Source organism: Elephantulus edwardii, unplaced genomic scaffold, assembly GCF_000299155.1.
Source record: "Elephantulus edwardii isolate Elephantulus edwardi_28Jun2011 unplaced genomic scaffold, EleEdw1.0 scaffold00002, whole genome shotgun sequence".
In the NCBI taxonomy this organism is placed as follows: domain Eukaryota; kingdom Metazoa; phylum Chordata; class Mammalia; order Macroscelidea; family Macroscelididae; genus Elephantulus; species Elephantulus edwardii.
In genome coordinates, this window is record NW_006399752.1 from 44,867,238 (window position 1) to 44,881,819 (window position 14,582).

General features: G+C 45.9%; 1 protein-coding gene across 1 annotated transcript in view; it reads left to right on the forward strand.

Annotated features, from left to right (window-relative positions):
* TTC7B (tetratricopeptide repeat domain 7B) overlaps nt 1-14,582 on the forward strand; it is a 388,142-nt gene that overhangs the window by 220,970 nt on the left and 152,590 nt on the right. The window contains exons 14-15 of the mRNA XM_006879120.1: nt 6,996-7,068; nt 9,827-9,987. Coding sequence (XP_006879182.1) covers nt 6,996-7,068; nt 9,827-9,987 — 234 coding nt within the window. The remainder of the gene's footprint in view (nt 1-6,995; nt 7,069-9,826; nt 9,988-14,582) is intronic.

Sequence of the window (14,582 nt, forward strand, 5' to 3'; positions counted from 1 at the left end):
TCAGTCTCTCCCCAACCCCTAGGTCAGTCCCATTCTACAACAGTGGCATCATGCAATATTTGTCCTTTTGTGACTGGGATATTTCACTCAGCATAATGCAGAAAGATGCGTTTTAAAGATATCCAGTTCTATGGCTGCATCTTAGCATTGAAAATCACAGTTATTCACAAATTCGTAAGCCAGCACAGGCCGCTAAACCAAGCCATTCGCTATGCATTTAAAAGCAGCAAATGGGGGGGTGCGGGGTGGAAGCAGAGGGATGAGGATATGCTGGGGGTGGGGAGAAGGGAGGATTAATCATGAAGTTGTACAATGTGATGAGTGGGGAGGTGAAGGAAATTGGAAGAAGCTGGTCTAAAAAACAATTTATTCTAGTTTTTGAAATAAACTGTTGTTGTTAATTGCCTTCAAGTTGTAGGCAACTCATAGCGACCCTATGAATGAAAGACCTGAACATTTGTATAACTTTCATCGTTTCTCTAAGTTCATAGGGTTTCTGGAGGCAAGCTATTTCAGAAGTCGATGACACTCCTGCTTCCAAGTTTGTTTTAATTGGGGAACTCCACCAAACACTGTGCCCATGGGTAACCATTATTGCATTTGACACATCAGTGTCAGTGTTTAGCATCACAGCCACCACGAGTTACCTCTGTAGAGCAAATGGACAGATCAGTGCTATACCACTTAGAAGAATGTTTGACCAAATTTCTTTTTCAATTGGAGGCCAAATACCATCAACTCACACCCAATGACAAGTAATCCTTCCACCCTAATCCTCACCAGAACTAGAAGACAAACCTCTATAGAATCCAGCTGCTCCAGACGACTTCCCAATCTGGATTCCAGCTCCAAACTGGTGACCAAATGTTTTTTAGATGTTGTTCAATACCATCGAGTCAAGCACAGCTCATAGAGACCCTATGAACAAAAGGCACGAAGCCTTTCTAGACCTATCATTGTTTCTCCCACTTCAAAGAGTTCCCAGAGGCATGTGGTTTAGGAAGGGGGGCCATTCCTTCTTCCAAACCTGTCTTAAACTGGGAGCTCCACCAAACACTGTCTACCTTGGGTAGCCATTATGGCAATTGTCTCCCAATGCCACAAGGTTCAGCATCACAGCAAACCCAGATTAACGTCAGTGCAGCAAATTGAGAGAGGAGTGCTGCAAAATTTTTAAGAATGTTCCTCCAAAAATAACACTAGACCCTCAGGCCCAACTGATATTTAAATACATGGGCCCAACATATATATTTATGTATATGAGCAAAAGGCCTGGATCCTTTCTAGAATTATCACCGTTTCTCCAGGTTCATAGAGCTTCCCCAGGCAGGGGGTTTAGGAATTGGATGCCACTCCTACTTCCAAACCTTAATCAGTCTGGGAGCTCCACCAAACACCTCCCATGATGGGTAGCCATTATGGTGTTTGGCACACTAGTATGAAAAAACACCCCCACAACAAACAGCAAATGAAGACCCAAACCCGTTGCCAACAAGCAGAGCCTGGCCACAGCGACTCTCGGGCAGCGTGGACCTGCCCCCCGGAGCTTCCAAGGCTGAATCTTGGCTGACACTTTGCCACCCTTTATCCTATGGAGCGGCTGGTGGTTTCTGAAGCAAAACAATGCTGAGCTTTCTCACGGGGCCAGACTGAGCTGAGCTGCGGCTTCTGTGAGGTCTGACAGCCACTAGAGAGAAGCAAGTCTGAAGGGCTGAGAGCGGGCCCTGGTGACAGCAGGTCTCGGAAGGCCTGGCTGCTCCCTGTGGGAGAGCCCACATGGTGACATGTGGGTTTGTCACTGAGTGAGAGTAGGGAGCAGAGTCCCATTTTATTTTCCTGTCTCCCTCCTAGCTTGCATGTGATCTGTATTCTGTGCATAGGGTGACCACAAGTCCGAGCTGGTCAAGGACTCAGGACATGGGACGTGGAGTGCCAAATCCAGGAAGCCTGGGAAAACCAGGCAGCCGCTCACTCACCTGCTTCCTGTCTTGGCACCGGAAGCTGGCAGGGGGGCCTGGTATCCTGGTGGTGGTGGTGGTTGTGTGCTATCTATTCAGTTCTGATTTTATAAAACAAAACAAAAAACCCCATTGCCCTTGAGTCAGTCCTGGCCTGCAGTGACCCTGGGACAGAGTAGAATTGCCCCATGGAATTGCAAAGGTTCTGTTTCGTTATAGAAGCAGATTATTTAGTCTTTTGCCTGTGCAGAAGCTGGTGGAGGCCAACTATTGACCTTCTGGTTTGCGTACTAATGCTTAAACCACTGTGCACCACGGGCTCTTCCATGCCCTTTCTCTCTCCTGACCACTGAGCTGGAACCAGCTCCTAGCTGACCCTCAGCAGCTTTCTGAGAGGCTGTAAATCACAGGGGAGGAGATTGCCCATTTTTTTCACCTGAGGAGCTGCTGGTGCATTTGAACCAGCCGAGAGGGGCCTTTGGGTTGGCAGCCTGTTGAGCCCGTGTGGTGGCCGACACCAGTGCTTGCTTCCAGAGCTTTGCATAGTGCTGCAGGCGGACGGGGGGGGGGCAGCAATCTGACCAGCGCTTGTTTCTTCATGGACAAGAAATGGAATGAATGCCTGTGGAGGTACTTTGATGAGGACACACTTTGTACACATCCCCGCAGTAACACATGGGGTTCGGGGCTTCTCTCAGGAGCCTCACCAGGTGCTCCCTGAATGCTTTAGGCTCGTAAGTAGCATCTGGCAGACGTGTGGCTTCCTAGACCATTTCAAGCCTTTCCTCTCCCCTCCAGTACTTGGCAATTTCTGCCCAGCAAGTCGGCTGTGACCGAGTCCAGGAGCTTTGTCACGGGGACGAGGCTGCCACAGCTGCTCTGCACATCTGCAGCAAGGCTTCCTGCATCTAAATAGCATTAACGCCACACACCTTTTCTTATTTTCTTTAACTTTCTCTTCATTTCTTCTTTCACTGGCTTAGGTGGCCATCAGCCAAATTGCCGGAACAGCACTTTTTTGAAGCATGTGTGTTTAAGCTGTACCGCACCAACCTGGCAGTAGGGTATCCATTATGGTCTCAGTGGGAAGCACCTTCGTGCTTTCGGAGGTGGTCCTCCTGTACCCCAGAAACGCCTACAATCCCAGCACATCTCGCAGTGTCTTTCATATCACTATGGCTAACTGTTAATAATCACTTGGTGAGGCCAGGCGGGACCTTTGGCCAGAGCACCGCTTACCCACACCCTGAATTACCCACCCATGGCCAGCTTCTCACTAGGCTGGTTGTGGGTCAAAACAACTGTGATGGTTTTTTAAAAAAACGAAACAAAACAATCTGAACTGAACTAAGAAATGTATGGCTGTGAGCAAGTCTTTTTCAAGGGCTGTGGGAGCCTGACTTTATTACTTGTGTAAGAGGTGAGATAAAGGAACCGTTCTATAGAATTTGAGTTTTCTTCAAAATGAATTTGCAATTAATTTTCCTTAAATAATTGTTGTTGTTGTTGTTGTTGTTGTTGTTGTTAGAAGCCATCAAGTCGAGCATGACTGATAGTGATCCTGTGAACAAAAGATCTGAACCCTGTTCTGTCTTGTGCCATCCTCACACTTCCTGACACACAAGAGTCCATCGCAACAGTCACCTTGTCAGTCCACCTCGTTGAGGGTCTTCCTCTCCTTTGCCAACTCTCCACCCTTCCCAGCATCATGTCCCTCTCCAACGAATAGCTCCTGCCTAGCAACATGTACAAAGTGAATGAGGCAAAGCCTCATCGTTCTTGCCTCCAAAAAGCATTCTGGCTGTACCTTTTCCAAGGCCATCCATGAAAATGTTCAGTGCTCTTCTCCAGCACCACAGCTCAAAGGCATCAATTCTTTTCCTGTCATGCTTACTTGTTGTCCAGCTCTCAGATGCATAGCAAGTGATTGGAAAAACTATGGCCTGAATTAGATGCACCTTAGTCTTCAAACTGACATCACTACTCCTCAATAATTTGGAGAGGTCCCTAACTGCAGATTTTCCCAGTGTAATGTGTCTCCTTATTTCCTTACTGCTGGGAGGGTCATAAACCATGACATCCCTTGTTGCGTTATCTGAACACTAAAAGAAAACTCTTGGGTTGCAAACTCATAGAAAACCAATACGTGGAGAATACCAGCTGGAGGACCTTAAGTAGACCTGGGGTGGAAATAAGATCCGCAAGAGCAACACAAGCAGGTGTTTGACGTCCGCCCCTTTAGTTACAGGAGTAAACAGCCCGGGTTACTGTGAGGATTTCCCAGGTGTGGGGTGGGGATAAGCACTTCACTGTTAAGACCCAAGGAAGGACAGGAACTGCCTTTACCTCACTCCATCCTGCATTTGGAGGGATAGCACCTATCTGCCCACCTAGGCTTGGCTGTGTGCACGTGGCGTTCTTGCTGGATGGCAAACCCTTCTCCACTGCATACACCACTTAGAATAGTTTTGTAGAGATGGCTATCCGTGGTGGTTACCCCTCTGTAGTGCATACGGCCACTTAGAAGGCTGTTGTGGAGACGGCCATCTGTGGTGTTTACCCCTCTGCACTGCATAGAGTCTTTTAGAAGGCTCTTGTGGAGACGGCCATCCATGGTGGTTACCCCTCTGCACTGCATACGGCCACTTAGAAGGCTGTTGTGAAGACGGCCATCCGTGGCGTTTACCCCTCTGCACTGCATATGGCCACTTAGAAGGCTGTTGTGGAGACGGCCGTCCGTGGGTGTTTGCCCCTCTCCTCTGCGTACAGCCACTTAGAAGGCTGTGGTGGAGTCGGCCATCCGTGGGTGTCTGCCACGGTTGCATCCATAATGACTTGGTTTTCCTTTTTTTCCTGGAACTTGTGTTCTGCCAGTAGAGGATCCTACTTTAATCACAGAATGTTGACAGAACGGCATGAGGCTTGTTTACTCTTTGGGTCTCACCGTTCCTAATTAGTATGTTCCACTGCCTTTTAAAGAAAGTAAAAGTTTGTTTTCCTCTTCCCACCAGACGGGGAGACACAGAATTATGTCTTGCACGTAGTCATATTTTGTATTACTTGTGGTGAAATACAACTGGTTCCCACATAATAGAAAAACAAAACAAAACAAAGCAAAGCCTTGTTTACAATCTATCGAGATGCCATATAGCCTCTTCCTGTCCTGTGCTAAGAGCCAGTTCATAAAATTAAGCCTAGGGTCTTGCCACAGCATTTTCTAAATCATGGTTGTATGGTCTAAATTTGTAAACTACACACACAACTTATTAGAAGCTTCAAAAGACTGAATTAGTATCTGTCTCCCTGCTTATAGTTCCTCAAAACCCCAAACCTCACTTTACTTTGTGTGTGTGTGTGTGTGTGTGTGTGTGTGTGTGTGTGCGTGTACCGTCAAATCAGATCTGACTGGTACAGGAGGAGATTGCGCCTCCTTCTCCGGCAGAGTTAGGTCTTTGATTTCTGTGTGGTTTCTCTCAAACCCAGAAATTTTGATGAAATACTTTTAAGGACAAATCAAAACATAACCAGAACAGCCATCATCTTGCCAGGCACTCACATGGCTTGCCTGTGACCCATTATGACTGAGGGCTTCTTCCTCGAAGCCACAGGAAGACTCTGATGCGAGGAGAGGCCCCAGGGCCTATGCGTTCTTCATTTCCAGCTTCCCAGCCCTCTTAATTGCCCAGGGCCATTTGCTGCCATTTCAACACAGACCAAAACCATGTGACTATTTTATACCTGTGTGCCATAGTAAAAGGAAAGATACTCATACATTTGTCAGTGAACAAAAAGTTCAATTGGTATCTTTTTGCCTTGAGCCGTGGAAGAAGGAAGAGTCAGGAACAGGAGGAAGAAATGGAATGTGGGCTAATGGCTTCTCTGAGACCAGAGGAACTAGATGGTGCCTGACTACCATGAGACCAGAGGAACTAGATGGTGCCTGACTGCCGTGAGACCAGAGAACTAGATGGTGCCTGCCAGTCATGAGACCAGAAGAATTAGGATGCCAGCTACCGTTATTGAATGTTCTTATCAAATACTCTGTAAAAGAATTCTGCTTAAAGGGGATGGAGAGGGTCCCACAAATTCAAAATCGTCATGTGCTCTCAGACTTTCTGGAGCCATTAAAGTTGGATGAACCCCTGAAATTATTTTCCTGACATAATCTTTAGACATTTAAGCTGAGACAAGAAATATCCTTCAATAATTTCTTTAAAACCAAACAACGATTTAGCTTATCTAGTGAAGAATATCTCCCTTAAGTATTGTGCTTTCTTTAAGACCTCTGCACTCTACATGTTCAACCACAGTTGATAGGGATGATAGAAAGAGAATTGATGCCTTTGAGCTGTGGTGCTGGAAAAGAGTATTGAGTGGACCATGGACTGCTAAGGAAACAAACAGATTCATCCTGGAGAGGGTTAAACCAGGCTGCTCTTTGGAAGCAAGGATTCTGAGGCTTTGTCTGACATACTTTGGACACGTTGCAAGGAGGGACCAGTCCTTGGAGAGAGACGTCATGCTTGGGAGGGTGGAGGGACAGCGCAGGAGGGGAAGACCCTCTATAAGGTGGATTGATTCAGTGACTGGGATAATCGGGTTGGGGATGTCAGAGACAGTGAGATTGGCACAGGACAGTGCAGGGTTTAGGGCTGTTGTGCATAGGGTCATTATGAGTCACAGGCGACTTGACGGCACATAACAACAACAACTCTACATGAGATCAAATTGACAACAACAACTCAAAATATTAAATAAGAAACTTGTGAGTGAGCTTATATTAAGAAGAGAGGATCAACTCAGAAGGGTAAAAATAGTTACACAACTCAAAAAACAATATCACAAAAATTGAGCATGTAGCGATTGTTTAACGGGTTCTACTGTGTATATTACTAAGAATTTAATAACAAAAATAAATTATTTAAAACATTGTCAAACTGACTATGTGACCGGTGTAATAGTCAAATAATATGACTTCTTTGATAAGGAAAGTAAAACGGTGTCCCTGTGTACTAATAACCACAAATGTCATTTCAGGGCCCACAACCTGTCGCCTACAGATCACCAAGCGGCTTTCTACCTAGCTCTGCAGCTCGCCATCTCCAGACAGGTGAGCCCCCTCCTCTCATGTCCCTTTACCTGGGCCCATTCTCATCTATCTCAGTGCAGTTCTCCGAGCAATTCAACTTGAGGTGGCCTGTTGATCTTCCTTCATTCACCAGCTCCTCCATGAAGACCCTTGGGGTTTCAGCCCATTGAGTGTCTGTCCGCTGTGAGGTCCCTGGCTGTTTTAGAAGTTATGTAGACAAGTTAGGGTCCAGTCAGTGGGTGGATGGCAGGGTGGGGATCTAGTTGTTGATTGGAGTCCAGTTGTCACAGGATATTAGTGAACCAATAGGAAGAGATCAGTAAGCATAAACCCAAAGGAAAACCAAATTCTGTTCAAATATACAGACTGTAAACATAATTACACTGTTTGAAAGAAAGAGACCCAAGAGTATTCTCTTTGCTGGAGGGACAAGCTTTCCTGACTACAGCTTCCCTCAGAGACAGCTTCCAGAGGTGGCCATTGCCATCCTCCGCCCCTCCCGTCCCTCCCAGTTGTTCTGGAAGCTCTGGCCACATGCCTGCCTGCCCACCAGGTGCAAGAACTGGTGGGAACCCTGGCACATTCCTGAGCGCTGCCTGGGAGGGTGATTCAAAGGGCAGCACCCGGACACACCATTCCTCTGGCAGCCGCAGGCTTTGCGTCTGCTTCTGACTTCCTGGTGGCCTGGGAAGGGTGGCCTGGGACAGAGGAAACCCAGACACTTCCTCTGCAGAAGTCCCTCACCTGGCAGGTGTCGCTCCAGCAGCAGTTTTAAACACATCCGGCGCTGTTGCTCGAGGAGATGTGGAATACTTCAAACACCTGCTCTCAGCCCTCCACCTGGAACTCCCGTCCTCCACGAAGCTTCCTTCCCAGAGCAGCCTGGGCCTCTGCCTCTTGCTCAGCTTTCTGGATCTACGTCTGTCTGTCTCACTACCCCTCTGCTGCCTTAGCAGAGAGCAGGAACCCACAGCTGGTGGCATCAGAGCTCTGCCCTGGGCTGGCATGGTAGACAATCGGTAATATTTACCGAAAGAACAGGGAGCTCGGACTTCCTTCCCCTCAGCTGTCCCTTAAGGATAGGATTTTGAAGCCTGTGCCATCTTGACCCTGGTTTTTCTGGTCGTCTCTGTAACACCATGAGCACACTCTGCCCTTTGCCCTCCCCCACACACACACTGTATCAGTTGAAAGCTGGGTACATGTGACTGTCACCCAAGGGGACAGGGCAAAGGAAAGGAACCTTGTGGATGCAGCAACTCTGGGGGCATACAGCATCAGGACTCAGCCCTCCATAGCTATTCCCTGCTGGCCAGAGGGGACAGGGTAGGTTTGTGGCCTCTAACTCTTTAGGACCTGTGCCATTTGCCTGGAGGAGAAGAAGAGAGAATTTGAGAACATGTAAATTCATTCTTGTCTCTGTCACTCAATAGCTTCCTCAAGAAATTGCACCCCTGAAGCCCAGCTTCCTCCGTGTCCGTGAAGGGTCAAGCTGGATGACCATGGTGGCTGTCATCATTCTATGGTTCAGAAGCAGAAGGCCTCCATAAGTCAGCCCCCATAACCTAAAGCCATCAGACACGAAAGTTCCCAGAGAAAAACTGATGAGTGTAGGGAATCTGAAGTCAGAGTTGCATGCTGACAAGTGGGGTTACAGAAGGTTCTGGACAAAGCAGCAGAGCCAAGAAGATGGCCCAGCTCGGGAGAAAAGAGGCAGGCAGGAGTCCCTGGGATGAGGAAGCCAGAATGCTTCCACCCCAAACTATTAGAAATCCAGCTTCCAATTCTACTGCTCCTCAGTGAGAACTGTTAGACCTGCATGAAATTTAGGGTGTTTAAATATCCGTTATGTATGCATTGTATCAACACTCGGGCCTGAGTGGTTTGGAAGAAGCCATACTGGACAGTTGTTGGTTGTTGGGTTTGTGTATGGACTCTCTTGAACTGAGTCTGTTTGCTTTGCACGTAGCTTATTTCTCAGGTTAGTTATGGGGGATTGAACTTGGGAAGCATGTGAGGGATTCATTTGAGGTTTTTTGCATATTGCCTTAATATCTGTGGAAATTCAGGACAAACGATCTTAGAAAGAACCACAGGCGACAGGCCATTTGGAAAACTCTGTTAAAGATTCTGTAACTTGTTAAGTGCTTTAATTTCACAGTAATCCTCACAAAAATGAGAACGTTCAGGGAAGGCAGTTTAATTCCACTGAAAACCACTGGCAATTTTTATTTGCCTCCATTTAGAGTGAAGTCGTCTCGGGCCTAATCAAAAGCCAATCCATTTGCTAGAAAATGAGAAAATGCTTATTTAGGAAGAAAGAAAAGATCCCAGCACTAACCTATTTGCAGGGAAAGAGAGTCTCTTATATGAACTCATCGGCCAGGCAGCCTTTTGGAGAGGCCCACCGTGTTCATGTTGTGATTGGTGTCCTGGGACAATCGGAAGCACAGCTTAACCTTTGAGGCAACACAGAATGGATCAGTTCTTGATTCTTCTATTATTAGTATAATTTTGTGTGTACCGTCAAATCAGATCTGACTGGTACAGGAGATTACTCCCCTCCTTCTCCAGCAGAGCATCTGGTTAATTCAAACTGTGAACCTCTGGGATTGCAGTGCAGCTTCTTGCCACTTGGCCACCAGAGCGCCCTATCAGTTCTTGATATTTACAAAGAATCAGACCTTGAAATGGTGGTGTGTGTGTGTGTGTGTGTGTGTGTGTGTGTGGTGGGGGAGTGTCCATCCCACCTCTTCTTACTGGGTTTGTTTTGCACCAGATTCCAGAGGCTCTGGGCTATGTCCGCCAAGCCCTTCAACTTCAGGGTGACGATGCCAACTCCCTGCACCTCCTCGCCCTCCTCCTTTCAGCTCAGAAGCATCACCACGATGCCCTGAACATCATTGACATGGCCCTCAGCGAGTACCCAGAGAACTTCATGTAAGTGGGTTGGCTTTCTCTTGCTTAGAAGCCATTGAATTTACTTCTCCCCTCTACCTCTCTAGAATTTAAGCCCTTTGCGGCCATCTCTGGCCATAAACAGCACAAAAATCTCTCCAGTCATGTCTCTTCCTGATATATAGAGACAGGACTTAGAGTCTGTTTGGTATCTCTAACCTGAAATAATCTTTAAAGATTTAACCTGAAACAAGAAGTATCCTTCAATAGTTTCTTTTAAACTGATATTAAAATCCTGTTGCCATCTAGTTCATTCTGAGTCCTGGCAAACCCACGTGTTGGAGAGCAAACTGCTTCTTACATTTTTTTCTCTTGACTGTCCTTGTTCATGAAAGTTACTCACCACACCTTTCTTCGGTGGTGCCCTGGGTGCATTCACACAGCCAACACTCAGGAGTGGTTGACCAGCCATGCCCACTGACGGCCTGACACAGTCGTGTGCTCACTCATTGTTGTCAAGTCCAAACCAGCTCCTGGCTGCCTCTGTATTGGGTTTCCAGGGCTATAAACCTCACAGGAGGATATTGCACATCTTTGTCCCATAGAACCACTGGTGGATTCGAACCACCAGAGAGGGGTGGTTGGGAGCGCCACCAGAGTCCCCAGCACGGTGTTAGATCATCTGTACACAGCCTTATCCACTTGGAAATCTCTATCCCTTCTTTCTCAGTGAGTATACAAGACAATTTTAGATGGATTGTGAGTGGACATTTTAATTTAATAGTTATACATTTATTTAAGGTCCATTGTGGGGGAAAACATAATGATATCAAAATATGGTTTTGTGGAAATTGTTGTTTGGGAAAAGACTAAGAGTTTTTAAAATGAGTTGTTTAAAAGTCAATCCAACATGCTAAGCACATAATATAGATAAACATGGATGTGGTAAAAGTCAGGCTGAATGAACTCCAGTGACTGAGATCGGAAACACGCTGCATAGACCTCGTTTGTCCTGCATTGTCGAGGGCTACCGTGTGCTGGGTGCCTCAGACACCTTTGAGGGAGACACTGCGATCTTTTGTACCTTAGTTTGATCCTCCAAGAAGTCGAATCCTTAAATAAATGTGTTAATGTTTGTATATGCTGTCAGGGTTGTCTTGCGTGCTGCCCTAGGCTTGAGCCATCTGTGTATGCTCAGTCCCTTCCTCTGAGTCACCCTGCACAGCACCTGCTGCTAAGTCTCAGTGGAGATGACCATTGTCTTCTGAGCTATTGGGTTACCATTTGATCCCCTGTGGCTGTAGCTTGGTAACGAGTACACAGCGACCAGGAGCAGTAGCCGCTCCATTGCATGTGTGAAGATGCAGATTCCTTGCATTGCAGAGTCACCAGTGCAGCCAGGGACAGGCGGTGTCTGGGGGACAGGAGCGGGGGTGGAAGGCAGGGGGTGGCCCAGGCTGTGGTCCTCCCTCTTATAACTAAGTGCAGTCTGCAGACTGTAAGTGGGTCAGCATTGGCTTTCTTTCTCTGCCTCCTCACCTCACTGTGTTTTAATGAGTGCATTTTAGCCGCTCTCCTTGGAAAATTGGCTCACACATTTCCATAACAAATATGTCTTTGTCTTCAAGTGAGAAGGGCCCTCTCTTCTCCCCGTCTTGAGAATTCTGGTTATGATTCAGGAAACCTCTGAAGAGAGACTTCTTTCGCACTTCAGCCGTTTAAGCTGAGCGAGTTAGAGGACTTGGCTTCCTTGTTGTTCTTCTCGCCAGTGCCTAACAAAGCTCTTTTGCACAGAGTGTGTCTCAGGATTTGATCCAGTGCCGTTTGCCTGTGACACCTTGAAGCGGCTAAAGCACTTTAAAATGTATTTAGTCCTTTACCCATTGGCAAAGCACCACTGGATGAAGCAGAATTCAGTTTCTCTCATCAATATTTATATGTGCTTTGCTCGTCACACACCTTCATTAAATAGTAGGGTCTTTTCCTTCCTGGCAGTAAGCCCTGCTTCTGTAGCCAGATGACACTGGGAGGAGGCTTATTAAACTAATAGCCATACCACACAGGAAGCGGGACACAGTGGTGGCTGATAGGGAAGACCTCCGAGTGACAGCAGCTGACAGTGCTTTCAAGAGGAGGCAGCAAGGAATAGCAGCGAGGATATTTGAGGCATGCAAGCTTGTTATTTTAATGTTAATCCAGAAGCTTGAAAAAGCAAAGCACATGGCAGCAGTCCGACAGCAGCCTCCTCCAATGACCTGTAGCTTTTTAAATATTTGTATTTCTTCCTTTGTGATAGGAAACATCTTCCTAAGATTACTTTGTGAAAAGTTGGGGCCAGATCTAGTCAATGAATCCTCTGGTGTCTTGTCAACATGCATAAACTATTGCATCATTGACTTAGTGGAGGTAATGGACTTTTGTCTTTATGGGAGATGTCCACATCTTTCTCCCGAGGAGTGGCTGGTGGATGAGAACCAATGACCTTTTGGTTACCAGTGGAGTTCTTTAACCACTTCTCTACCAGGATTCCTTCCAGTCTTTGAAAAAATATAGTTGCTAGTCTGGGAAATAAAGAAGAATCATTTCCTGGAATTTTATAATTCTACGTGAAAGAAGAGAAATAAGGAATGGTCTTTGGTAAAGGTAAGGGAAGAGTCAGATAAACCTAACTTAAAATTCTAACTCCTCCACTTTTGAGTTGTATGACCTTGAACAAGTCAATAGATCTCTCTGAGACTCATTCCTTCACATGTAAAATGGGAGTAAGAGGAGCTGCAATCCCAAAGGCACAGGGTTTGAATCCACCAGCTGCTCTGCAGGAGAAGGATAGGCGATCTCCCGTGCTGCTCACAGCCTCTGAATACCTCTGGAGGGTCACTTATGAGTCAGTTCCTACTTAACTGCACACAACAACAACAACATCGAATAGGGTGCTATGGGAGTTCTAGTGACCTAGCGGTAAGAAGTTACACAGCCAACCCCTGGGCGCATGGTTCAGGTCTCTAGCTACTCTGAGGAAGATGACAAGTCTCTTCTTGGACAGTTTACAGCCTCTGAAAACCTGTTGGAGGATCAGCTAAGAGTCAGCTCTGACTCAACGACACATAGCAACAGCAACAACAAAGTTGCTATGAGAATGGAGTAAGTGAATGTAAGTCGTGTATTTGTACATGGTAATCACACAGTAATTGGTACCCGCTGCCAGTGAGTTAGCTCCAACCCTTAGCCATGCTCCACCTGCTTTCCAAAGCTATAAATCTTTACATGAGGAGACTGCCATTATCCCTCAGGGGATTTGAACCACGGACCTTTTGGTTAGTAGAACAACAGGAAACACACTATGCCACCTAAGCAACTTCTAGAATTCAATAACAGGTACTCGTATGGCTATAGGTTTTCAAATACGATGATATTCTAGACTGCCTTGAAAGTGTTGTTATTAATTATTGACTCTAAAGACGATAGTTACAGAGAGGCTTTAGGTCTTTTGTTTATATAGGTTCACTATGAGTTGTGCTCGACTCGACAGCAATCAATGACAACAGTGCTAATACAGTGAACATATGTGGGTTCCCTTCTCGCTTAAGGAGAAGAACCTTAATATAGTTTGGGAAGTTCTTGTGTACCCCTCTTTCTTTTTCTCAAAGATTAACCACTGTCCTGAACTCTGTGTTGTTCCTTCTCTTGTGTTCCTGTATCATGTCTGTTACTCCTAAACAAACAAAAAGAACTTGTGCCTATTCAAAAATTTTAAATAATTCCAACTGCCCAGCTTATATCCTAGTAACTCTTTTCTTGCAAAGCTCAATGCTACTGTGATATATTCTTAGCAGCTCTTCACCCGTTTGATCTGGTGAATATCATCCTTTTTACAGATAATGGTCACACTTATACTGTTCCTTTTCGAACCACATAGCCTCCTCCCGTGCTATTTTCCTAAGTGTTCTGTTTGAGTTCTCTGCATTGATGTGTTATTTAAAAAACACAGTAGTATTGTATTGTCTGCTTATGTACACAGATTTCTTTTATCCAGTCTACTGTGAATGGGCTTGTGGATTCTTTTCAGGTGGAGCTGTCATGAAAAACTGTTGCCATAAACATTCTCCTGTATGTCTTCTGGTCCACATTGGCAAGCTTTTCTCCAGGGCCTCAACCAGGAGGAAGTCGTTGAATCATAGGATACATGTTATCTTCAACTTCTACCAGGCAGTTCCAGACAGTTTTTCAAAGCATTTGGGTTTGTTTCCACTCCTGTCTGCAAGTGTCTGTGACTCCACTTCCTTACCAGTGAAAAACTTGGCATTGTCAGACTATTTCTGACAGTGTGGTGGCTGGCTAGTGGGACCGACATGGGAGCTTAAGTTCCATTTATTGCCCTTCCTTCTGGTGAATGTGAATGTTGTTTCATTAGCTGGTATCTTTTAGAATTTGATACCTTTTAGATTCTCTTTCCTTTTAGCACCTACCAATTCTTCCCTCTAGCCCAAGTGGGGTGCCTTTTTTCTTACAAATATGCAAGATTACTTCAAAGAATATGGTTCCCTTTGTTAGTTATGTGTTCTAGAATTCTTCTTCCAACCCAGCTTGGTTTTGCTTTCTCTTAATAATTTGCTTTGATGAACAAAATTTATTAATTT